Here is a 25,017-nt window from a genome sequence, read left to right on the forward strand (position 1 = left end):
TTACAGCTGCCTCAGCTTTTTTTTTTTTATTATTTTTTCAGAGACAAAGAGAACTGGAGTTTCTTAAATCTTTTGCATGAGGTCACGTATCTGAGTCTTCACATCTTTCTGTTTTTCCAGCTGGTCCAAATCCATCTTGAAGCGCAGTCCTTAAGATCAAGCACAGCACTACTATGCTGGGGTCCTGTTAGTGCTGAATAGATTAGGAAACACCTACTGTTACATATGACTTACCCTAATTTAAATGTTTGGATACATATCTTTGCAGCAGCATATTGCTGGAGTTAATAGCTCCCTTATCCCATTCTCTGCAACTGCTATCTGGCAGATTTTTTCAGTCCAACTACAAAAATGCAGAAGTGTAAAATGTTATATGCCTGATCATAGCCAACTATATGGTCAATAAGAGAAACATCTGCGCTTTAAATCTTTTTACCACTGAAAACTCAGCAGCACTGAAGGCACTAAGCTGTGAACAAAACTTCAAATAGTCTCACTTAGGTTACCTTTCCACAGCTTCTTTATGAAGCAGTATCAAGAAGCATACAAAAATTTAAGATACCTACAGTTTAACTTGTCCTCTATCAGAATAACACTGTTCTAGCACGTTTTCTTCCCGACAAATAGGATAGTGGAGTACCTTCATCATAGCTCATATAATACTTGGAACTCACTTCCATACGTATAGTCAGCAGCTCTGTATCAGATCATAGTTTTCCCAAGGAACTTAGAGAACTGGGAGGAAGGGTCTGCTTTTGTCAATGACACGCTTTTGCCAGTAAGCAGCATTATTGCTTAGCCTCTCTCCTTGAACCTTTACAATTTAGGTACCTATTGATAAGTAGAAAAAGTTTATTATTCCATGTGTATCTTGGTGCACCTATTGGTAACAGTTTAAAAGGCTAAGTATACCACTTTTATACGTAGGGTGTCTCCTTTCACTAGAATATGAAGAATATTCTCTATATTCTAGTGAAAATGGCATGCTCTCAAAGCATACCAAAGAAGTACTCCGTTAGCAGAAGAATCATCTTTTTCTAAAATATGCATAAACACCAACATAAGAAAATAAATGTATTCAGCAAAATGAAACAGGGAAAATAAAAAATAAAATAAAAAAAGCAAAGCAACATGGAAGAGGTACACAGTACAAGAATTCATAGTCCTAGACAACCAGAACATTCTCCTCCTACTTCTCTTCCACAGGAACTCCTGCTCCAATGTCAGAGTTTTTCATTAGTGTTTTGTGCAGTCCTCTTCTCTCAGACATTCTAGAGAGCACATATGTACAAAAGAAATTTTCAAGAGCCTGTATATTTTAGAACACTAAAAGGCCATGGGGAAAGTTCAAAAGGTAATAGCTCAGAGAAACCTCACGTTAAGATTTTAAGAAAGTTGCCTGACCACATATCAGATAATTTTCCCTTGTTTAAGTCCTATCACTCAAACCTGCCAGAATGCACTACTTTCTTAGGAAAGCATTATAATTCATGCACTTTTTTAATGGCATCTTTCTTTAGTAGGAAAAAATAAGAGATACAATTGTACGTTCTAAATTACAGGTAAGATAGCCACTGCTAACACAGGCTTGAAGAGTTAGGACATCTTTTATCAATTCCTGCATACAGTGTTTCAAATAATTTTAAAATAGTCGAACTACTTACAGCAATGAAAACGTGAAGCAAAGTCATGAAAAAGAAACAATCTGGGTTTTCTCGAAAAATTCAACGATAACTAGGAGAAAGACAGTGCTTGTACCAAGGAAGACTAATGCACAAATGGATTTATATTTTCCTTCTTCAGCAAAATAAACACAGGAACAAGAAAGTACGTACAAACAGCCAAATAAATATTACAGATGAGGGCTTCCCTCATCCTGCTCTAACAGTGACATAACAGGCCCATGTAAGAGCTAAGTCAAAAACATACGCCACTGAAAATGGAATTTAATAGACAATTTCATATTACTTCATAGATGTGATAGGATGAGGCAAGACTTGCTTTGTCTTAGAGATGAGTTAAGAGCTCTGAGGGTAGCAAAGCCATAGCTCAATAGCAATTTTTTGTAAACAACAGAACTAAATAGTTGCTTGTGGTTGCCTGCAGATGCTGCTTAACTACCAACAGCACATTTCATTCATTCATTCAACTAGTAGTAGTACTTAACAAAGAGGCCAAGATTCCCCTCTGCTGCTGAAGTCATTACTAATAATTTCAGGATGTGCCGTTTCACAGTTCTAAAACTCTTTATGCAAGGAACAAACCAAAGATGTTGTATGAAAAGAGCACAAACTAAGGAATACTGGAAGATTTAATCTTCTCTATCCCCATCCAATAGAAAATGAGTAACATCAACTAAACAAACAAGCCAGCAGCTCAGCTTACTTTATATTTAAGCACTTAAGGCTGACATGGTCCATAACTCACCCTTTAACTTAATGGCCAGAAAGCCCTAGAATGACTCCAGCTGACATGGAAGTGAAGAGGAAAACCCCACGTTGGTATGTTTTTCTAATATAACCTCTCCTGTTAGCTGGTGCAAATGACCAAGTTATCAAATATCTTTTGTCAATCTCCCTGCTGGGTGAAGGGAAACTGGTATACACATTTAAACATGTCATTCACTCAGGAAACAGCAGTGATGCATTCAAATATTTACACCACACTGAGTATGTCAGAAGTGATCTTGGAAACCTAGGTTTTGTATGTCAACCATCTAGCATAAGAGCTGTTTGTTCTCCCACAATCCCAGTTTTGTTTTAGAGATCAAGCTTCTGTACATTCGCTTAAAAAATAAGGTCATTCTTCTAAATGTTACTAGTTCTCAGCTCCAGTTCCAGCTTCTTCATAGAATCTCTCCTTCCAGATGTCCAGTCCACTCATCCAGCAGTAGTAGATCAAATACCATTAGGTTGTTTCTGGTCAGCATGCAGGCAAACCAGCCTGCGGTTACACTGTTTAGATAATGCAGTAGCTTTCATTATAGTAAGAATCCTCCTCAGAGTCCTCACTGTCGCAACTGCTGATTGACAAGATGGAGCAGATGGAAGGAATGACACTGCTGTCATTGTCCGTGGCTCGGTTCGCCAACGCATTCCGTTTCTCTGCATTCAAAACAGATATAAAAATTGGTATTAGTCCCTGTACTCTCAAATGCTGCCAAAAAAGCTAGTTTTCTTTGAATCTTCTAGCCTTCGACTAACAGTTTGTATTAGGTCCTTCAAGCTACAGGGCACAGGAATTTTTTTGCTTCAATTTTCAGCATAAAAAGAACATTCTCTTTATTTGTTGTTTTAAGTTTCCTATATGCCTCTTCATGTCAAGACAGCGCAGATGAGGAAGAGACATTCTGCATCCCTTCAGTGGCACACAGTTGGCAGAAGGTAGTGGTTAGTTATTACAACACCTTGCCAGGTAAGAAAGGAGGATGCAACAAAACGTGGTAAGGAACCTTCAACAAGTAATGGCTTTTCAGGACTCTTAAGGCCCTGTCGAAACCTCCATACCTTTAAGAGCACACACTGTTATACTCGTGTCCATTATACTAAAGTTTATTATGTGACTGGGCTTTCCAAGTGCTACTTCCATCATTATTTCAATTTCAACTGATTTTTTCTTAGGAGTTCACACTGAATTAGACACATGGCTATCTTCATCTGAATCACAATGCTTCCATCACTGAATGAGCAGATCACACAGAAACAATTCTTCTTTCCTCCCCAAGTGCACCATGGTGAAGCTATATGATTTTCTATTACTAATCATTTTATCTAATTATAGCCTACCTTCACTTGATAGATGCTATTAGCCTATTTCCTTTTTGTCTGAACAAGCATCAAGACCGTATTTTCCACCATGTGAAAACGAAGTGTGCTCCAATAAAGGCAGCACTTCATCCAATCACCATTAGATACCTGATGAGACACTTCAATAGCGCTACAGCATATTCTGCAGAAGTGCATATTATACAAGAGCAGTATCAGTTCTGCAAAGGTAAAAGCAAATCAAGAAGCCATGCTGGACAACTTCCGAGCAGCACAGCACTTCCTGAGGGAATCAGACTGGCTTGGTTAAATAGGTGATGATTTCAGGTTAGAACTAACAATGTTTAGTCATGTCATTCTATGCCACCATGGAGAATCTGAAGTATTTCAAAAGTACCTTTCATTAGGAAGGATTTCAAAAAGGCTTTACACACTGCAAAATAAAGGATCATGCACTCACATCTACAAGGGGGAAAGCAGGACAATTATTTAAGGGAACACAACAATAAGAATTTGTTAAGGGGTAGCAAGAAGTTGTACATTTCAGCACCTAGATACCAGCATCAATTGCTCTAGAAACAACATTGGAAGGGGTAAGCAGAAGAGGAATACCTCCATACTGGAATTTTACTCACAGCCTGCATTGTCATGATAGTCTTTTAGTTAAAACAACTTTTTGTGTTTAGATAAATTCCTTAAGAATTAGTATGGGAGAGCAACTGCCATTTCAGCCATGCATTCATTTACATGACATATTCCCAAAATTCCCTTCAGAGATTCCTATAAAAATCTAGCATGTCAAAGATAATTCAGACTTTATCATTAGGCATTGCTCTGCTGAGTTTTTGCAATGATGTAGTTGACAGTTTAATCAAAAAGGGGAATCTTTTAAGGCCCAAGTTTTGCTCTTCTTTAGTGACCTCTTTGAAACCTTTTACAACAACCTTTAGTATGGTTAAATCTTCCGGCTGGACTGTGAAATTCATACTGAAGTCTTTTTCGGAACTTTTTATTTTACTTTACTGTGCAGTAAAGCTAGTTACACAATATATCTTAAAATCATTTCCCCATCTCGATTTGCTGATTCTACCAATAACAAATATCGTCCAGTATTTCTGCTGCATTTTCTGAGCATCTCCTTAGTATATAGGTGCCAAAGAAAGTTGTACAAAATAGATGAAATGAGAGATTGTACTCATCATGCCACATCCACCCACCTCTCACCTTTCCGCTCTCTGATCAGGGTCAGGCGATGCTCTTTCATTTCCAAATCCAGATTTTCTACCATCCTGTCAATGCAGTTATCCAGCACCAGAGAGCGTGTCTTTGACTTAATCTCCTGCCTGCAGATAGGGCACTCCACTTTGCGTTTCGTCCATTCGTCAATACAGTAGGAGCAGAAGCTGTGCGCACAGTTCAGAGTGACTGCCTGTGGAATTTAAGGGAGAGATACTTACGACAGCACGCTCAAGCAAGCATCGTAAAGAAAAAAAGCCTCACTGAAGTCAGAAAATGTTAAACAAATACCTCCTATAGGGAAAGGCTGGGGAAGAAGCCCAAAGGTCTTTTCTTTAGCCTTTGTAGGGGTTGCATGTAAAATAACTCTCCCATTGCAGAATACAGACAAGTTTACATGGTAGTGGATTCACCATAATCACAGCAAGTCTACAGCTAAGTCAGAAAAACTAACAGAACAAATGAATTGCATTATAATATCCCCCAATTTGAAAAGGTCAAGTTGTGGAATAACTCAGATAATGTAAGATAATAATAATAATAATAATAATGTAAGATAATAATATTCTGCATCTGAAGTCAGAAACTAAAATTCTAACCAAGCCCTAGATCATTTTAAGAAGGCTAATAGGTTTCCTACAGTAGAAATGAATTGAATGAAACTGAAATTCTAGTAAAAAATGAACAGATAGAACAAGTCTACATTTCAGGCATCATCTGCCTATAGCTTCCTAAATTAGTTTCTCTCTCTCAAAAGAGTTTATCTGAACAACATAAATGGTTTAGAACTTGATGAACACTGCACCCCCCCTTCCCTTACTAACCTGTTCTTATACCTAATGCTGAAGCTGCCCAACCCTAGTCAACTTAAAGCAAGGTCTACCACAGAATGCCCGAGCAGGCTGTCAGCAGCACCTCAGAGCACCAGTTCAAACACTATTAACTCCTGCAAGCCTGAATGCATCTTAGGATTAAGCATTCATATCTATGCAGGTAGAGACGTTAAAGCTGAACTTCTTGCCCAGAAGAATTTTTAGAGCAGACAGAATGGGTTTCTGGACCAGCCCTTACCACAAGTCATCTTGTTGGGTCTGTTAATTTACAGAAGTAAAGAAAAGAAAGCTTGACTATTACTTTTGCAGAAGTAGAGAAAGCTTTTCAAGACTCTTCTTTACTGGCAAAGCCATACTGGCTTAAACGTACCTCTATGAAGTGCTCAGAACAGATTGTGCACTGCAGCTCATTCTCTAACACATCATTCATCTGATTCAACACTTCTTCTTTTTGGGCTCTCACTTTTTCCTTCTCCACCTATGGAAAAAACAAATACGGTCAGTTATGAACAACAAGGATCGATATAATAATGGTGGGAATTGCACCTGTGGAGGAATACAGTACAAGTAGAAAATCATACTGCTATAAATTTTTCCATGTCAAGTTTGTGTTTGTTATGTACCCAGATTTGTAACCTCCTCCTCTTTGAAGTTACAGCAGTACTGAGAATATTCCTGCCCGTTATAAAGTGCTTGCAAGAAAGAGTAGCCGTTTACTAAAGTCCCCTTCAGCCTACTGATGATCCCTACCCTCACCCTCCATTCTTGCATATTTCTGTGCAAATTCTGGAAATCTGAATCAGCTGCCAGACCAAGACAAGAGCTTTTCACCACAGAAGGCAACACACAGTCAAAGCAAATGGTAAATAAACCATTTATTCTGTCACAGCATATCATATTTCACTTATGGAGAACTTGTTTTTATTCCTTACCTTGGTTTCCTCCAGTTCTTTATTCTTGGCTCGAATTATCTCCTCAAAATCTTTTTTACTACGGCTCAATTCTTCCATCAGAGCATGATGCTGTAATGATACCATCCCAAAAATAAGAGTGTTATTCTAAGCTACCCTATTAAATATACGTGGCTCTAATCATGAGGTTCAGCATACTCATTTCTCCTGTCTTCTCCTAAAAAAGCAACATCTGTCTATATGAGTTGGAGTGTTAAGTTAAGGCAGTTTACCCTGAACTTAAAACTGCAATGTAGTGTCAGTTATTTATGACCTTCCCAGCGGCATGATACTTTTCATTTCCTCTCTCAAGTTACTCTTTCTCGTCTATCTTTAGACAACTCCCTTCTTGCAGTGACACAAAAGACACACCAACTCCTGTAGTTTTACAAGATAAAAGCAAGCAGCATTAAACAAGAAAAACGTGCCATACAACAATGAATGAGAAAAAAAGGCCTAAACTCTACAGCATATGTTGTTCATAATAAAACTCACTACAGGACATGGTAGTAAAAATCAACATTTGACAATAAGTGACATGCATGAGGCACAGCCATGTCACTGCAGAATGAACCTGGGCACCAGACGGTACAATAGGAACTTCTCTGAACAGAACTTACTCCAACTACTGAAGTTCCCTATGCTTATCAAAGCAGCTGTATTTTGTGTACTTTGACTCTAATTGGAGTTGGCACTTAAACAATATTGGGTTCTACCAGAAATAATAGGCAGGACTGTCACAGGACACAGAAAAGAGACAAGAAGAAAGGCTGTTCACATAATTACTTTTAAATATATCAAAAACATATGAATAAGCTTTATATGACATGGTGGAGTACTGCAGAGAGGAAAATGCCCAAAACTATCACCTCAAAGTTTTCAATAATTACCTGGCTTTCTGCTGATTTTTCCCAGCTAGGACTGGGGACAATTTGCAAAGTAGTAGCAAACAACCACTTCATAACCAAGAGAAACACCTACACAAGCAACCAACACTCAAAAGGCTTTGGGCTATTATTACAGCTTATGAATGTTCTACCCAGACACAGCACATTCCAGGCACCACTCCACAATCATAAAATTAATGACACCAGCTGCTATTGCAGCATTCTGGATGCATGTGTTCTTACATCTTTGCTCATCTACTTTGATTGTAAACGTTTCAAAACAAAGATTGAGCCTTCAATATGGTGTGCAGTAGCACATAAGTTCTTAAAGAAAACTCAACATAATACTTCAGTCACCTCCCAGTATCACTGAATAACAGAACGCAGGATTTCATTCCACTTTCAAAGCCTGTCTTAATAGGCCACTCCATTTTGAAAGGCATGTTAAAATTCAGCCTAATGGACTCCAAGTGTTTGGCAACATCTGCTATTTACTTTACATTTCAGTTTGGTTTTCTTGTCACTATCTTGACTGCATCGATCACATTTGAGTATCAAGGTGTATTTGACACACAAGTGTCATGAAAGCCTGTCAACATACACAGCAGGGCTGGCTGAATCTCTTTCTGGATTAGCCTTCCAAAACAAAAGACTTTTTAGAAAGAAAGCCTAGAAAACCTACGCAGGTGACAGTCGCTCCCAAAAACATTCCTAACCAAGGCTAATTCTTTTTTCTGTTGTTTAAAACCACCAAAGCAACTTTCCCAAAACAGATAACCAGAGGACAGACCTCACAAAAATGTCCACCAGCATGCTGACCAAATTCAAGTAGAATCACAACAGCTGCTTAATGCTTTCTAAAAGCACACATTCTTGTGTTATCTGCTGGCACACAGCAACTCCCAAAAAGGGAGGCCTATCACTTTCTAACAGTAATTTGGTCTGTAGAAGATGAAGACCACTCGAAATGCACTTCAGGCAGAGTCCTCGTCTTCCACCAAGAGGCCACAGCAGTAAGATTTAACAATATGAGTTACATAGTTAGACCAAGTAGACTTAATTACTTGCCTCTTGCAGAACCTGGGCCAGCTGCTCCTTCAGATTCTCTCCCCCATCTTGCCACTTTACTCCCTGAAGAAAAACAAAAAAACAGAACACCAAAACTAGACATTTTTGCAGTAAGAAAATTATAGAAGGAAGAAAAAAATATTTGAAGATAACACAGGAATGAAAATGACTGTTTTGTACATTAGCTTATATACTTAAAGAAACAATACTGATTTTCAGCAAAACCTGAGAAGGCCCACTCTAGCGATTCATGTGTACTACTGAAATTAAAGCTATCATTTACTGTGAGGAGCTAAAATGAACGTAACGTTTACAGTTCCACACTTGGAACAATTCCATGTTACTCTAGCTCCAAAGACACTGCAATGCTCACAGAAGCCAGAAAGTCAGCAATAGCTTACACATGAGAAAAAGCTGCAGCTCTACCTTTGAACACATTTAAATAGGTCAGACAGTGCTACAGCTTCAGGTGAACTTCCCTTTATCCTAAGCACACAACTCCAAACCTCCTGTACTTCTGATACAGTATCTTGCCTTTAGCAGCAGACTTTAAAAGGAAGTAACTGATGAGTCATGAAAGTAACTCCCAGATGAATTATTACTTATTGAATACTTACTTACTTCTTCCTTTAAACCAGATTTCAAATAAACCCAAACAGAAAGAAAGACTTGTAGCTTCCTATCTAAAAAAAGTTATCAACATACACATACTGCTTGAAGGTACTTGCAGGTAGCAAGGAGAGACTATTTTTCTCATGTAAAAAGAAAAAAAAACAAAAACATCATCAACAACAAAAAAATCCTCTTTCCTCAAGCTCTGAATTGAGAAAGACAAAAAATGATGCACTTGCTTGGAAAGGAAATGGATTCCCCGTGTGAACTTAGCATTAATTCAGAAACAGTTGTATACTAGAAAAAATTCCCACTTCAGGCAAGTACTTTTTAATTTGTCCTCTTTGTAACCACAGAGGATCAGAGAGTTTTAATTTTATAATTAAAAAAAAGCTCAAAACACACAGACCAAAATGATTACCTCCAGCTTCTGCTGCTCTTTAGAGAATGTCCTCTCCAGCTCTTCCACCTGCTGCTGATGCTGCACTTGTTCTGTGCATAGCTTGTCCTGCAGCTCTTGCAGCTCCTTTTCCATTGCTAGGATCGTCTTCTGAGCAGCCTTCCTGCGCTTCTGCTTTGCATTCAGAACTGCTGTCTGCTTCTCCTGCACTTTGACTTTTAACTTCTTTATATCTATGAGAGTTTTCCTCAGCTTTTCCAGGCCAGTCCACGACTGAGAAAGTGCAGAGCGTTTCTGGTCCTGGTGAGCAACAGCCACAGCTTTCTCAGCGCGATCAGGGCTACCACGCGCTGGACCGCCATCGTCCTCACTTGATCCAGGAGAGGGCAGCCTGACGTCCATCCTGTCTGTCAACTGTTTTGCCTCTCCTACTCTTCCCAATGGATTACTCAAAGGTTCACCACCACATGACACTCTGTCTCTTTTGGATCTGGAATTTGAAGGGCCTTCTGATCCAGATGTCTCCGATTCCTCCAAAGTAAATTTACGTTTAGATCTTGAGGTCTTAGCTTTCCCCAGGTCACTCCTTTGGGCTAAAAAGGGTCTGATTTTCTCCCACTCCTCTTTAATTACTTCATACTCATATTCAGCAGTCTCTCTGTTTTCCAAAGGCACTCCCAACTGGATGCGGTCTCCTTCTGCTATAGGATAGGTTTTTGAAGGATCCAGACGCTGTTTATTAAGCCAAACTCCATTTAGACTCTGAATATAAACAAAGAATCAGCAAGATTCAATATACAGTTACAAAGTCAACCTCAAGTTATTTCTGGCAACTGTAAACATATCCAGTCTCTGCAGTATTGCAGACAGAACAAGCCACCTCTTTAAATAAACCTTGCAATACCCAACCTAATGGCTCAATGCCCCATTTATTACAGTCAATGCATTATATTTTATTTGCCTCACATTATTACTACATTTTGAATTTTTGTGTACAAGCACTAAGAACAAAATTAATATATGCACTTGTACAGGTGGAAAAGAACTAAGTCTAAGGGAAAGAAACTACCCAAAAGCTTCGGAGGAAATAAGAACTAGCCAACCAAAAAATTTTGTAATACATCATTGACAAGAACAAAGAACACTGCAGTAATTATTCTTGACAATGTCACCTGAAATCCAAGAAGAAACTAGAAAAGAAAAATGAGCATAGCTTGCACTGCCTAATGAAAGAAAAAAAAATGAGACAGTTCTCATAAATACAAGGAAAATATAAACAGGGGAAAGGTTCTTCAAGAGATTATGTTCTAATCAGAAAAAGGTGTGGTGTTTTTTTTTGTTGTTGTTGTTTTGTTTGTTTTTTAATTAGGCACTAGCTCAAGAAATAGTTTTGAAAATCAGAGAAACAGAGCTGCCCTCAAGACGAATGCAGAGTCATTAGCAACTGACATATCCCAAAAAGATTTGACAAAACAACTTCACAAAAATGGTAGCAGTGATAACATACAGCTATTAAAGCTAATCTACCATAGATATTTCCAGTCATACAAACACTGTAAAATTTCGAGATTATACAGTTACTGCAGTACAGCCTTGTTTAAGAGTAATTTTAACAGTAGCCACTGCCTTCATTTTTGGCTAATCTGTTGTTGACCTAAACATCCTTCAAGACCGTATGACGTATTGAACATTTTTTGCTGTACTGGTGCTATTTTAAGGCAAGTTACTGATTCCACAGCTTTCAGCACGATTGAGAAAGTGCAGAGTTCATGATTAAAAAAAGAAAACAGATCACCACGGAGAAAGACAGACCTAGCTGAAGACTCTGATCTCAACACTTTTTCTACATTCTAATCAGCTGAGGAGAATTTTAAGCAGAATACATTTGAAGATAACGCAAAGCATGCTTTTTCCTAACAATAGATTCCTGCTGTAGTTGGTTATAATCAAAGCAATTTTGTCACTGCGATAGCAGTGTGCCCTTTTCTTAGCAGTACAGGAACACTATCTTTCTGAACGCTACATTTTATTTATCTATTTATTTTAAATTAGAGGAACACAAAGTAAGTTCACAGACCGCAAAGTGCTCTGTGTAGGATTGTAATTGTCTGAAAACGTGAGACCAAGGGACAAGTCCACATAAAGAAAGCAATAGGGCCTGCATCCCAACTGCAGCAGACCAAAGCTTCCTGCTACACCTGCACAACAGACACGATGTGCTTCCATGGACCTTCCATCACACTTATACGATATTATAATCAAAGATCATACTTTGTTTGATCCCAAACAAGGCATTGTCTACAGTGAAACTAAGAGTAAAAGGTCTTTAGTCAGTCTCTGTACCTTATTATCCTTAACAGTCCACTGCCCTTCTGCATTTTGCTGGAAAACACAGTGCTTACGAGAAATCATCAAGGGACAGGTCTTTGACACCAGCTGGTACGTGAGATCTAATCCTCGACCTACAGTTACCTAAAAATGAAGCAGTTGAAACAAAAAATCAGCAAGACAGTAAATAAAAACCATATGAACTCAATATAAGTACAGCAGAAAGCTACCTTGATTAGCATCTTAAAGCTATTTCTTAAGAGTTCGGAACTGTATGCTATTTTGTGTTGTTGGGTGGTTTGTTTGTTTGTTTTGCTTTAAATTCAAGAGTAACTAGAAATTGAAGTTTGAAGCACTCTCTTTCTCTCCCATTGATAAAAATTTGATTGCTGCAAGACAGGTTACAACCTTGGTTTCAGAGAAAATTTTCTCAGCAGCAAAGCTGCTTGAAGTAACTCTCACTCCATCCATGCCTTACCTCATTCACATCCTAACTAAACAGTGTTTCTTCAAACCAATGCAATAGCGTGAGTCTCAAAATTTTGTCTTTAGCTAACAGCATCTGTACAACTCTCTGTAAACAGGAAAGAGACAGGACAAAAATAGCCCAGAAAACTGTCATCAAAAAAATGCACGTGCAATTGTTCCCTTAAAGCACAATACCTAAGCTACGTGCTGTTCATCGCCAGTCTGAAAGTAATCTAAATAATCTGATTAGAACCCAACCGCATCTTCTGGAACTAGCAGGCATAAGGTCATGGTACAGTTTCATAGTATCTTGTTCAATCTGATCTAATTGCAGGCTGCCGTTTAAGGTACAGCTCTGCTCTCCTTCTCTCCTGCGAAATATCACCACCCTGCAGAGTGGTGCAGCAAAGAGAGCTTCACTTCAGCGAGATTCTCCGTGCAATTTGTAGAGCCTGTGCTCCAAGTCTGGCACATTCCCTCACGTGCACCTGTTGCTGAGTATGTGTGCACACCTCCTGGCTCCAAATCCCCCCGAGAATGCTTTTCCCTGCGTCCTACTGAGACATAACTGAAGCAGATGCAAAGTATGACCTAAGTAACTTAGGCATAAAAATCGAATGCACTGTGCAGTGCTGACCCCGGTAAGCGAGGCTTTTTTCCCCTTATGCTATAGTATGTAGACGTGAGCTGATGCTAAGGACTGTAACAGCGAGGGATGCAGGAAATTAAGCTTCAGTCCCCGATTCCCCCCCCCGTTACCGCCGCTGACAGAAGCCGGCCCAGCCTCAGCTTTTCCCCTTGTTTCACCACCGGGCTCCACCACGCCCGCTCCAGGAGGCCTTCCCCCCGACCTCACCACAGAAGATCCGCCGCCCCGCTGACCTGCGTGCCGGCCTCCAGCAGCAGCCAGCCGCCGCCCGCCCCGACCCGCCGCAGGCACCATGCCGGCCGCGAGGCCCCGCGCGCCGCCATGCCGCGCTCTCTCCTGCAGCGGGTGGGCTCGCGGCGCTCCTCCGCAGTCCCGTCGGCCCCCGCCTCTTCCGGAAGTCGCTGGGCCGACTTCCGCCATAGGCCGACATGGCGGCGGCCGGCCCGCTGCGCTTCCCGCTGCTTGCGGTGCGGCGGCCCTGGTCCTGCTGCTCCTTCCGCGGGGCCGCCTGTCCGCCCGCGGGGCAGATCCGCGCCGCCTTCCTCCGCTTCTTTGAGGAGAAGCACGGTCACCGCTGCCTGCCCTCCGCCCCAGTGCGGCCCCGCGGCGACCCGACCCTCCTCTTTGTTAACTCGGGGATGAACCAGGTGCGGGCGCAGCCTTTCCTCCCCTCGCTCTCCGGATTTCCCCCCTTTCCCTTCCCTCCCGGTGTGTGCTTTGGGAGCCCAATCCTGGGCAGCAGCCGGCAATAGCAGGTGTTTCTGTCCCATGTTCTCTAGTTCAAGCCCGTTTTCCTGGGCACGGCGCATCCCCGCAGCGAGCTGGCGCAGCAGCGGCGGGTGGTGAACAGCCAGAAGTGCGTGCGTGCCGGGGGGAAGCACAATGACCTGGAGGACGTGGGCCGTGACACCTATCACCACACCTTCTTTGAGATGCTGGGGAACTGGTCCTTTGGGGATTACTTCAAGGTGAGGCGGCAAGAGCAAGTCCTTACCTGAGGGAGCATGCAAGCCTTCTTTTCTTAGAGCATCATGCTACCCTGTGATACCAACACTGCGCTCTGTCATGGGTATTACAGCTCCAAACTCTGTGGCATGAAGCAGAGGGGGTCGGCTGTTATGTTGAATCACTGCAAGTGCTTACAGAAAGCAAGCTAGTATGTGCTTCTTTGGTGTCTGACGGTCATTCTGAAGAATACTCTTGTCTCACTCCACACTTCGTATTTCTGTGCTTCCTTTCTGTTCCTGCCTACTCAGGAGGAGGCGTGTAGCATGGCCTGGGAGCTCCTGACGGAGGTCTACAAGATCCCAAAGGATCGTCTCTATGTCACATATTTTGGTGGAGACTCCTCATTGGGGCTGAGCGCAGATGAGGAGTGCAGAGATGTATGGCTCAGCTTGGGGTAAGTGTGCTAGAGAAGGGGCTCTGAGCAGCAGATACTGATGTCACAGTCTCCATAGTCTCTCATTTGCTCTTTAATTGATGGAAGTCAGATGTGGGAGCCAAAAATTGGGTTTTAAACTCATTTAGTTTCTGTTTCGTTTGGGTTACTAAAAGTTGGACTCTTCATCCTCTGGAGCATTTCACCTTTAAACTGCTGCTCAGGTGCAATTGGTCTGTGTCTGTATACCTCAGGCTGTCTAACCTGGATGCAGTGTGCAAAGGATGTCTGTGATCCTTTACTTCCTCTCCACAGGGAGTTGTGCAGTTCGTATTCTGCTAGCAATTGCTGCTTTAATGTGAGGATGAAGCCACTGCAATTTGGGAGCTTGTTCTAGGCTGTATGTGAGCTTTGGACCCAAGACAGCCAGCTGTGTGCTATTTGTAGTGGTCAGTCCTGTTCCTCACAGTCGTGTCTTAGCTCTGGTACAATTCTTTCCAAGGAGAAAAGTGGCTCCACCAACTCAGTGGCACATCTGTGTCCATTAGCAGGAGCTAGGCTGGTTTTGCTAGCCATTCTGAGCAGTGACTAGGGTCCTGTCTGGTTTGGTCTAGCTTATTGCTGCTAAGGAGGCAATTCAGTGTGAACAGAAGAAAACAAGTCCTAATGCGTTTGGATACCGAGTTTGTAGTAGTCAGGAAGGGTCTATCCTTTTAACTTTCCCTGTGATATAGTCTAATGTGTGCTTTGTGTGCACGCACCAACGCTGCCACTTCTGTTGTTTGCCTTTCTAGAGTGCCTGGCAGCCACGTACTTCCTTTCCCAATGAAGGACAACTTCTGGGAGATGGGTGACACAGGTCCCTGCGGTCCCTGCACAGAGATCCACTATGACCACATGGGTGGTGGCAGAAATGCTTCAGCACTGGTGAACCAGGGCAGCCCCGATGTAGTGGAGATCTGGAACCTGGTCTTCATGCAGTATAACAGGTACCAGGCATCTCCTCTGAAATTCAGAGCCTTTCCCTGTTGCATGCCATCTGAATCATACACATATAGCTTTGGACACCTCATTGCTTTCCAGGAGGTGGCAGTAGAGGAGCAAAGGGGAAGCCGGGAAGACGTGTCCGCCGAGACTCATGGTCCGCCTTTGTTTTGTATTCAGTCCTCCTTCAACTTAGTCTGCCTCTCCTTCCTCACTTCTGCATCCCAGGGGTCTCTTCAGGTCTGCAGCAGTGTAGAGAAACTTGCAGGGTGAGAAGAAGGCTTTGGACCGCTGTTTAGGGAAACCCTTTTCCCCTACATTGCAGTATAGCCTGATGGTCTGCTGACCAGAGCCTGGTTACCTGACAGTGCCAAGGCAGGCTGCTGTTAGTCTTGTCCCTGAGCAATCGTCTGTTGGATTACCTGCTGTTTCCATCCCCTGTCACTCCCCTATCACTCTCCCATTCTCTGTAACTCAAGTACATCTTTTCTTTGCCCAGAACTGACCAGTGCTTTTTTTCTGCCTTTTATTTTTCCTAACTTGCTGACAGAGAGGTGGACGGGAATTTGCTACCCTTGCCTCAGCGCCATGTGGATACGGGAATGGGCTTAGAAAGGCTGGTGACCATTCTGCAGAACAAACACTCCAACTACGACACAGATCTCTTCACTCCCATCTTAGATGCCATTCACAAGGTGATCCTGTTCAGAGTCACAGCTAAGTGAAAGCTCTTCCAGAGCAGGCTGTTTGCTTGGTGCCATGCTACGGCCTTGCCTTCTTTACCTATGTTGTTGTGCAGTATTTTGAGACGGGAGGTATGTCTGGCCAGGCCCACAACAGCACCAAGGGGAGCTCAGGAAAAATTTCTCACTGGAAATCCATTGGTTTAGCAGCATTGATGACCCATTTTTAATTCAAAGTGTCTTGGATTCCTTAGGGCCAGGACATTGGCTGACGCATCTTAGGTACAGAGCTTTTGGTCTCTAACGTTCTGGAAGGATTGAATGAATGTATCTTTGATTCACGGAGTAGTTGAGAAGCATGATGTCAAATGTAGCTGGCTACCTGTTGCACTGGAACTTTCCCTTCTGCAGCCATTCCCTTCTGCTGATCTGTCGTCTCCTCACTTCCTCTTTTAGGGCTGTGGGGGGCCCAGATACCAAGGTCTGGTTGGGAATGCTGATGTTGGGCATGTGGATATGGCCTACCGCGTGGTGGCAGATCATGTGCGGACCTTGTGCGTGTGCATCACTGATGGCATCTACCCAGGCCTCTCTGGAGCAGAGTAAGGATATATGAAAAAAGCACAGTGGAAGAAATTAGGTCCAGAAGGGAATATGAGCTAGGGGAGAGGTTCTAATGTGGACCAAAGATACAGAGTACATGACAGGAAGGTGAGAGCCAGAAAGAGGTTCAGATCTGCCTCTCATCATTGGATTAGGTGTTGAGTATGTGGAGCAGCTGACCCTTGGCAATTAGGTCAGGCCAAAGAGGGGCAGTGTGTGGGGTGTGCTGGATTGTGGGAGCTGGGCAGGGATGCTCACATGCTGCTTGGGGAATTCTGCCCTGCTTTCAGACTGGTGCTGCGTCGGATTCTGCGCAGAGCTGTCCGCTTTTGTTCTGAAGTCCTTCATGCTCCACACGGGCTCTTAGCCTCCCTCGTGCCTACTGTAGTGGAAGTGCTGGTGAGTAAAAACTACTGCTTTAGGGAAGATGAGTATCACACATTCTCTTCAGCTCCATGTTCCTATCCTGTACACTGTCAGGAGACAATCTTGGACAGAAAGGTGTTCCAGGAGGGTATATCTGGCGCCGTGCATTGCAACAGTAAACATCTCTTGTCTCTGGATCGTTTGTGATGGGGGACTGTTGCTATTGTGACAAATGATAAGCATAAATATATGCAAGCACACACTTGTTTCCTGAGGGCAGCAGCTTCCAGGCTGTCACATCTGGTTAAAGCTTTCTGAAGTTGGTCCCTGTGATTATTAACAAACATCCTAAATGGCAGTGCTTTCTTCCCAGCGTGAACTGATGTGTTTGCCACAGAAGTGCTGTGCAAGGGTTAGCTGAGTAGGGTCATGGGGAGATAGTCAGGAGACAGCAGCTATAAGTAAGGTGTGACTCTCCCGTTGTGATACTGTCCCTGAGGCACTGGGGCTCCCTGCATACTCACCTTCATGAGAGACCTCTATAATGCTTGCGACGTTCTTTGAGATCCCCCAAGGAAGCTGCTGAGGATGGTGTTATCTCTAACTGATATTCGCTCTACAGGGAGATGCCTATCCAGAGCTGAGGAAGAATGCAGACCAGGTAAGCAACGCAGAAACCCCTGGAAAGAAACCTTCCTCTCTTATGGACTTTGTGAGGCTCTACTCTCAGGGGCAGAAGCCAGCCTTTCACAGATCTTAGCTGGAGGATTTTGCGTAGCTTACTCCAAAGTGGGGTTCTCATGTATAGGCTGGGATGTGCTGGGAGCATGTCTGCATCATAGGTGCTGCCTGGGTATGCGAAGTATCTTTGGCAAACTTTGTTGTGGGAGCACTATTAGGTCATTAACACAGACTCCTTGTTCTCAGAGGGCAGCTGTTGCTCTGAAAAAGCTAGGGCAGCTATTTTGTTGAATGCAAGTACAGTCTGTTCTAGCCTGGGTACCCTTTGTCCAAAGTGGCTTGGGGATTTAAGGCTAGTCCCTGCTTGCTTCTGCTGACAGCAGCTGTGAAAGGCAATTTCTCTGTTTCAGCCATGCAATTTTAATTGGGTCACAGATAACGAATGTATAACAGGGAACATTTGTCAGCTTCCAGCTCTTCCCAGGTGGATGGTCAATATTATCAGGGACAATGATAGGAGGAACAATGACTTTGGCACTGTGTAATAGTGCATCGGAGCCACATAATGACAGATGCTGGTTCAAGCAGACAGAGCGCCCATTAGACATCCACTTGATTGCTTTGAGCTGACTCTAGCAGTGAGCCCGGAGGTGGCAGGGCTGGGCTGAGCTGAGCTGGAGAGCTTCCTGAGGTGTTATGGCAAACCCTTCTTCTGTTCTTTGGGCAGGTCATGGATATCATCAATGAGAATGAAGTTGCTTTTCTGTCCTCCCTTGAGCGTGGGAGGCGCATCATTGAGCGAACAGTGCAGCAGATGAAGCCTTCCGCGAATTTCCCAGGTAAGCCTCCTTTCTCAGCCAAATTGCACTTCAAGATGGTTTGATCCCGGTCACTACAAGCATTGCAGCCAAAACTGTAGCTACCTCCTCCGTGTGTCTTTGACGTTCCAGCCCTGGGCACCCCAGTGCTGAATTTAAAAGCAGATACTGCTCCTTTCTCCGGACTGCAATTGTTTCTCATACGTCATTCTCACAACAAACTAGGTATTAGGAAAGTTAGAAACTCCCATTGCTGCTTTATTTATTGATTAACTGGATTCTTACAAGACTCAGCCGAAAGGAGGCGCTCAGGGCCCAACCAGAGCAGCTGCCTGCTTAGATGTGCTGCATTGAATGCTGGCAGAGATGTGGCTGTGTGGCTCCATTTGTACACAGTACCATACTAAAAATGGTGTGGTTTCTCTGCCCTTTCTCATTATCAGTGTATTTGCACACAGCACATGTGAATCCAGTTACCAAATCACACATCAGATTGGTCCCACTCAAGCAACTTTGGAGATGCCTTTACTTCCTATGCTCACGCATAGTTCATATCCTTCATTTTTGTCCTACAGCTGAAGTAGCCTGGTCTCTCTATGGGAATTTGGGGTTCCCCCTGGATCTCATTGACTTGATGCTTGAAGAAAAGGGAATCCGTTTGGATTTAGCTGCTTTTAATGAACTTGTTCTAGAGGATGCTAAGGTAAGAGAGACTTTTTTCGTGATGATAATTTAGAGCCTATCCTCTCCTGTGAGCACAGAGGCAGAATTCCTGTCACTTCTAAGGCTCCTCAGATGCATCACAGGGCCATGTGCCTTTTCTTTGAATGGGAAGTGAGTCTGAAGCAGCAGCTGGGTCCCACTGCCCTTGCCTGTGGTTGTAGGACTGAAAAGTATTTTCTGGTGATTCTTTACAGATCAGTATCAGTGCTGTATGATATTGGCTGGAATGGAGGTTGTCACAGAATTACATATGTTAGGGGCAACCTCTGGTAGTCATGCAGTCCAACACTACCAAAGCAGAGCCAGCTTGGACAGCCCAAACAGCAAGTGATTTATGAAGAGTTTAAGTTCTGTAGTGCTGGAAGACTTGTACTGCCTGCCCTGTACAGTAATCAGATTAAGGCCTTGCTCTTCTGAGCTTTAATGGCCTGGAAGTTTCATAGCTGTGCAGCAAGCTGTGCAAGTAGTGTTATGTTAGCAGTTGCTTATGGCTTGCCTCAAGGCTAGCATAGAGTGCTACTGAGTGCTTGTAGGGCTGGAAGGGACGGGTTGGTTTAGCAGTAGCCTGCATCAGCACAGATGTAAGCTAGCCTTTCCCAGGAAGATTGCAGAAGCTGCTTCAAGCCCCAAAGCTCCAGTTACTGGTTTGGGTTTCCCCAGGTGCCTTGCATCTAACTTTGGTTTTGCTCTGCTGCAGCGGAAGGCTCGTGGCCAACAGGAGGGACGACAGCTGGGGGGCACAGACGTGCACCTCGATGTACACTCTCTGGCTCAGCTGCAGAGAGACAACATACCTGCTACCGATGACTCTCCAAAGTACTCCTACAAGCTTGGGCAGCATGGGCAGTACGGTAAGTGTCAAGATCCCATGTGTTAGGCAAACTGCCTAAGGGAGCTGGAATCCCTCATGACCCTGCTTTTACTACCTGGTACATGCAGGAGGACACATACCTCTTAGTTCAAACCTCTCCACCTTTCTGCTGCAGCTTTTCTTGGCCCTTGTAACTTTTCTCAAAGTAGCTGCTATTGTTATTGCTAGGCTGGTAACAAGGCTGTGAGAAATGGGTTCATCTTACCATGTGATGCTGAGGCAGTGACTGCTCATTTTCTGCTAGAGGTGAATCCGTCCCCAGCAATCAGGCTTCTGGGTGTGAGTGCTATGGAGAATGAAGATTATGCAAGGTGTTTTGGTAGGTGCATAAAGCTGTGCATTTCTTTGGCAGGCCGCTAGATGCCAGTGCAGGTTTTTTATCATTTGGGATAACGGGCTGCTGATGCTCTAGGGAAAGCATAAAGCTAAACCACACAGAGTGAGAGGTGGTGTGGCTGTTGCAAGCAATTAGAGATAGCTGTGTACAGCCTGTTATGCAGTGTACTGATGGCAACTCACATCAAGCAAAAAGTGAGGTAGTTCAAACTTTACAGTAAATGTGTAGTTCAAACTAGACAAACTACAACAAGAGCACATTAGATGAAAAATGAAGGCGTTGGCTGAATTTTCCAAGCTAGCACTATCTTGCTTCATCAGTCACTTAATCATGGCATAATTCAGGTTGGAGGGAATTCTCTGAATGTCCAGTCTCTTGATCTAAGAGGGATCTGCTTCACAGTCAGAACAGGTTGCTCAGGGTCTTCTTTGGTTAGGCTTACAGTATCTTTAAGGATGGAGATCCCACTGCTTCTCTGGTCCTTGTTCCATTTTTTTATCACTCTTTGTGTGAAAGGTTTTTTCCCTGTGCACAGTCAGAATTTCTTGTACTCTAGTTGTTGTCTCACAAATGCCACATACAGAGGTGAATAATCATTTTCCTTGACCTGCTAACTGTGTGTTTGTACAGCCCAGCAGGTAGCAGTCTTCCTTCGTGCAAGGGCACCCTGCTGACTTGTGTTCAGCTTGCCCTTGAGAAGCCCAAAGTTGCTCTAAGTCCATTTCTTTAGCGTGCCAAGATCTCTCTGAAAAGCAGCCTTACTCTTCAGTGTATCGGCTACTCTGACCAATTGTTGCCAGACACAAGCAGGATAAGTGTACGTCCCATCCTGTCATAGACAGTCATTAGTAAAGATGTTAAAAGATGTTGGCCATAATATCAGCCTCCAGGTAGCTCTGCTGGTATCAGTTGAACTTTGAAACATTGAGCAATTTTCTCTGGGTCCCAACTGTCCAGCCAGGTATACATTTGCCTTGTGGTCCACCTGCCCCGTCCATATCTCCTGAGTTTGATTTCAAGGATGCTATGAGAGAGTAGCTTGCTACATCAAGGATCATGACCTCCTTTGTCCACCAAGCCACTCATCTACTTGTAGAAGGCAATCAGGTTGGCCAAGCATGCAGTATAACACAATGCAGACACATCCACCATGTCTTTTTCTCTTGAGCTCATGTTAACCTAGATTGGGTGTCCCTGCTCGGTTACCTCCTACCCAGCAAGTCTGTCACTGGTGAAGTTAGAGGTGACTTGATTCTGAATAGCAGATCCTTTGTCCTTTTGGCCAATAGTTATCCCTCTCCTATCAAGTCAAAGGAAAGTGCCAGCTTTCATTATAGAGTGGATGTTGGCAGGGATGGCACAGAGAAATGGTGCCTCCTTTCATGGTGTGATCTGACAGGGTGCTCACACTGATTTCTGCCGTCTTTTTCCCCTTGGCAGAGTTCAGCCCGTGCCAGGCCACCATCCTGATGCTGTACAGAGATCAGGCTCTACAGAAGGAGGTCGGGGCAGGGCAGCACTGTGGCGTCATCTTGGACAGGACTAACTTTTATGCAGAACAGGGTGGGCAAGCCTCTGACCAAGGTTACCTGATACGCTTAGGACAGCAGGTGAGACCCTTCGCTGGAGGAACCCAAAGTTTCCTGGATACTGAGGCCAGCCAGAGTTGTCCAAGAGATGGGCCATTTTACTGTGTTAATTTGCAAGCTGCTAACTCTTGACAGTTTCCTCGTCCTTGCCTTGGGTTTGGTGGGTAGGGGAGAAACAGCAGTAATCTCATAGAGGTGGGTCTACTGCTCTGGTTGTCTCTCCCTCAGCTCTTTACAATTTCTTCTTGCTGTGAAAGTCTTGAAAGTATTCCTAGATTTCCCTTCAATATGTTGCACTCTTAACAGCTAGGGCAGCAATGCAAAGAGAATGCAGTTAATAATCAGAGAGCCCATGAGAAGAATAGCTGGTCTCTGCCCAGTTCTAGACAACTGCAGGCAGTGCCTGACCCAAGACATTTTAGAAAAACTCTTACTCCTCTCAAAAGCACCAGGAAGGATCTCTATTTCTGAGGCAAGGTTTTTCTACCCTTCCAGAGGAAGGGCTCTGGCCCTAGTTACATGGGATGCACTATTTCTTCCCTCCTGCTTTCTAGCTCTTAAGAATCACCTTTGGGCACTGATGCTGCCTTTTCAGCCTTACAGAATGTGATAAGCACGTCTTCCTAAGCTGAAGGGGGGATCGAGTTCCTCTTGCCAGCCTGATGAGGCAGAAGTGACACCTTGGAAGTCTGGGACATGTGCCTTGGCAGCTGCTGTCCATTTTCTCTTGGGCAAACATCCCTGTTAGGAAAATTCATTAGCACAGTTGGTGTGGCTGCCTCTCCACTGCCGACTGGCAACCTCAACATGTGCAGTGATTGGCTGGATGCAGGGAAGGGATGAGGCACTCTGGTTATGTTGGCTTGTCTCTGCTTTTCCCATCCCTTTCCTGTCTCATTGGACCCAGTGAGAGTTATGTTTCCCAGCGGGATCAAGCAGGCATCTGGCACAGGTTGTTTGATGTTCTCTGTGTCCTAACTCATTTTCCTCTTTCTCTTTGCTCAGGACATACTCTTCCCTGTAGAGTCAGTTCGTCTCTGTGGTGGTTACGTGATCCATGAAGTCACTGCTGTAGAAACCCTGCGTGTTGGAGACCAAGTGCAGCTCTTTGTGGATGAGGTAATCTTAACCCTTGCCTTGCTTTGAGAATCTTGTGATATCCTGAGTAAGCTAGTCATATCGGAGCCTTGTCTCTTGTATTCGTTACTGTTCTTTATTACAATGTGCAGCAGGAGGGGGAAACTTGCAAATGACTTTGTCTGTAGTCTGCTATGAGCTGTGGGTCTGTCTGGAAGTATCCAGCCTAGCTTTTGCTGTTTTACAGAGGTGATCCCATGGGGAAAGAAATTAGATCTGCTCTGTAACATAAATTCATCTGGCAGCTGTGCTACTTGTTTTCTTCACCATCATCCCCCATCCCCTCACATACAACCTTTCCCTTATCTCTTTGTGCCATCATTTGCTCCCCCAAGCTGTGGAAAACAAGCACTCCATCCCAAATTGTCTATGCTTTCAGGTCCAGCGGCTGGCCTGCATGACAAACCACACTGCTACCCACTTGCTAAACTTCGCACTCCGCCACATTCTGGGTGACAGCACAGAGCAACGAGGTTCCCATGTGACAGCAGAACAGCTGCGCTTCGACTTTAATATCAAGGTGACTGGACTTGTGTTTTGTTGGTTCTCAGTGATGCTAATGCCCCAGTACTGGCCTTCTCTTCAAGGATTTTTTTCTCCTCTCACTGTAGTCACTTGATCCTCACTATTCCCTTTTACAAGCAGGGAAGATGAGACACGGGAAAGTGACGTGTCCAAGCTCCTCCTGTGTTCTCAGGAGGCTTCTCCTGAAGGCAGACTTACTTCCTCAGGGCCCTGTGACCGTGGAGCAGCTGCAGCAAGTGGAGCAGGTGGTCCAAGATGTGATCAAGCGAAATGAGGCTGTGTATATGGCTGAGGTCCCACTTGCACTGGCAAGAAGAGTTCAGGGACTCCGTGCTCTAGATGAGGTATGGCAGGAGGGCAGGACACTTCTTTCTGAGCCTTCTCTTTCAGCAGGAATCATCTGGGTCATAAAAAACATTGAAGCAGGAGGTTTCTGTAGGGTGATTGATTCTTAAAACTCAGGGGGATAAATGGGATGGAGCTGCCCAAGAAGGTTGTGGATGCCCCGTCCCTAGAGGCATTCAAGGCCAGGCTGGATGTGGCTCTGGGCAGCCTGGTCTAGTGGTTGCCAACCCTGCACTCAGCAGGGGGATTGAAACTTGATCCTTTTAAACCCAGGCTGTTCTATGATTGTATGAGATCTGAGAAGCACCATATTGTAATGTGTGGAAACTGGTGATGCACAGGCTTTCTACTCGCTTCTTCAGACTAACAGCTGTTGGTGTCATCCAGTTATTTTTCTCCCCATGGTGGCTAATTGTGGTGCCCCTGACACTGAAATCACTCTCGAATAAGAATAAAGTAAGGCAGGGATCTGAAGCCCCGTGGTTAGTCTGTAAGTGCCCCTGAAGGACTGTATGGTTAACTGCTGATCCCTGTCTCCTTTATCAGGAGTATCCAGATCCAGTGAGGATAGTGTCCTTGGGAGTTCCTGTGGAGACTGTGCTAACCAGCAACTCTCAGGCTGCAATGCAAACCTCTGTGGAGCTCTGCTGTGGGACGTAAGTGTCTTTTACTAATAGTCCACAAAGGTTTGTTTGTGGGCTGACTGTGTCCTTGTAATTCTCAAGTTGTTTCCCACCCTGATGCCAGGACCAGGCCTGTGTGAGGATCAGTGCTTCTCT

The 25,017-nt window shown here is 43.9% G+C and overlaps 2 protein-coding genes across 5 annotated transcripts in view; one reads left to right on the forward strand and one right to left on the reverse strand.

Annotated features, from left to right (window-relative positions):
- Positions 1–13,636, reverse strand: RNF8 (ring finger protein 8). 3 transcript variants are annotated; one of them, XM_021390369.1, is made up of 8 exons: positions 13,429–13,584; positions 12,094–12,222; positions 9,772–10,512; positions 8,739–8,801; positions 6,766–6,855; positions 6,204–6,311; positions 4,989–5,193; positions 1–3,104 (listed from the first exon to the last, which is right to left on the reverse strand). In XM_021390369.1, exons 1-8 carry the CDS (start codon positions 13,516–13,518, stop codon positions 2,959–2,961), a joined length of 1,572 nt encoding a protein of 523 aa, XP_021246044.1. In that variant the 5' UTR covers positions 13,519–13,584; the 3' UTR covers positions 1–2,958. The 3 variants fall into 3 exon arrangements, with proteins under 3 accessions (XP_021246044.1, XP_021246042.1, XP_021246043.1); XM_021390367.1 differs by having other exon boundaries at positions 1,062–3,104; positions 13,403–13,636; XM_021390368.1 differs by having other exon boundaries at positions 1,062–3,104; positions 4,982–5,193; positions 13,403–13,636.
- Positions 13,589–25,017, forward strand: part of AARS2 (alanyl-tRNA synthetase 2, mitochondrial) — a 17,111-nt gene continuing 5,682 nt past the window's right edge. The window contains exons 1-16 of one of the 2 annotated variants that reach the window (XM_021390366.1): positions 13,589–13,842; positions 13,975–14,163; positions 14,452–14,597; positions 15,371–15,565; positions 16,111–16,255; positions 16,700–16,845; positions 17,137–17,245; positions 17,835–17,873; positions 18,621–18,732; positions 19,287–19,414; positions 20,132–20,285; positions 22,083–22,252; positions 23,237–23,350; positions 23,748–23,888; positions 24,100–24,237; positions 24,785–24,894. In XM_021390366.1, coding sequence (XP_021246041.1) covers positions 13,624–13,842; positions 13,975–14,163; positions 14,452–14,597; positions 15,371–15,565; positions 16,111–16,255; positions 16,700–16,845; positions 17,137–17,245; positions 17,835–17,873; positions 18,621–18,732; positions 19,287–19,414; positions 20,132–20,285; positions 22,083–22,252; positions 23,237–23,350; positions 23,748–23,888; positions 24,100–24,237; positions 24,785–24,894 — 2,255 coding nt within the window. In that variant the 5' untranslated portion in view covers positions 13,589–13,623. The remainder of the gene's footprint in view (positions 13,843–13,974; positions 14,164–14,451; positions 14,598–15,370; positions 15,566–16,110; positions 16,256–16,699; positions 16,846–17,136; positions 17,246–17,834; positions 17,874–18,620; positions 18,733–19,286; positions 19,415–20,131; positions 20,286–22,082; positions 22,253–23,236; positions 23,351–23,747; positions 23,889–24,099; positions 24,238–24,784; positions 24,895–25,017) is intronic. The other variant, XM_021390365.1, reaches the window with a different exon arrangement.

Source organism: Numida meleagris, chromosome 3, assembly GCF_002078875.1.
Source record: "Numida meleagris isolate 19003 breed g44 Domestic line chromosome 3, NumMel1.0, whole genome shotgun sequence".
NCBI classification, from domain to species: domain Eukaryota; kingdom Metazoa; phylum Chordata; class Aves; order Galliformes; family Numididae; genus Numida; species Numida meleagris.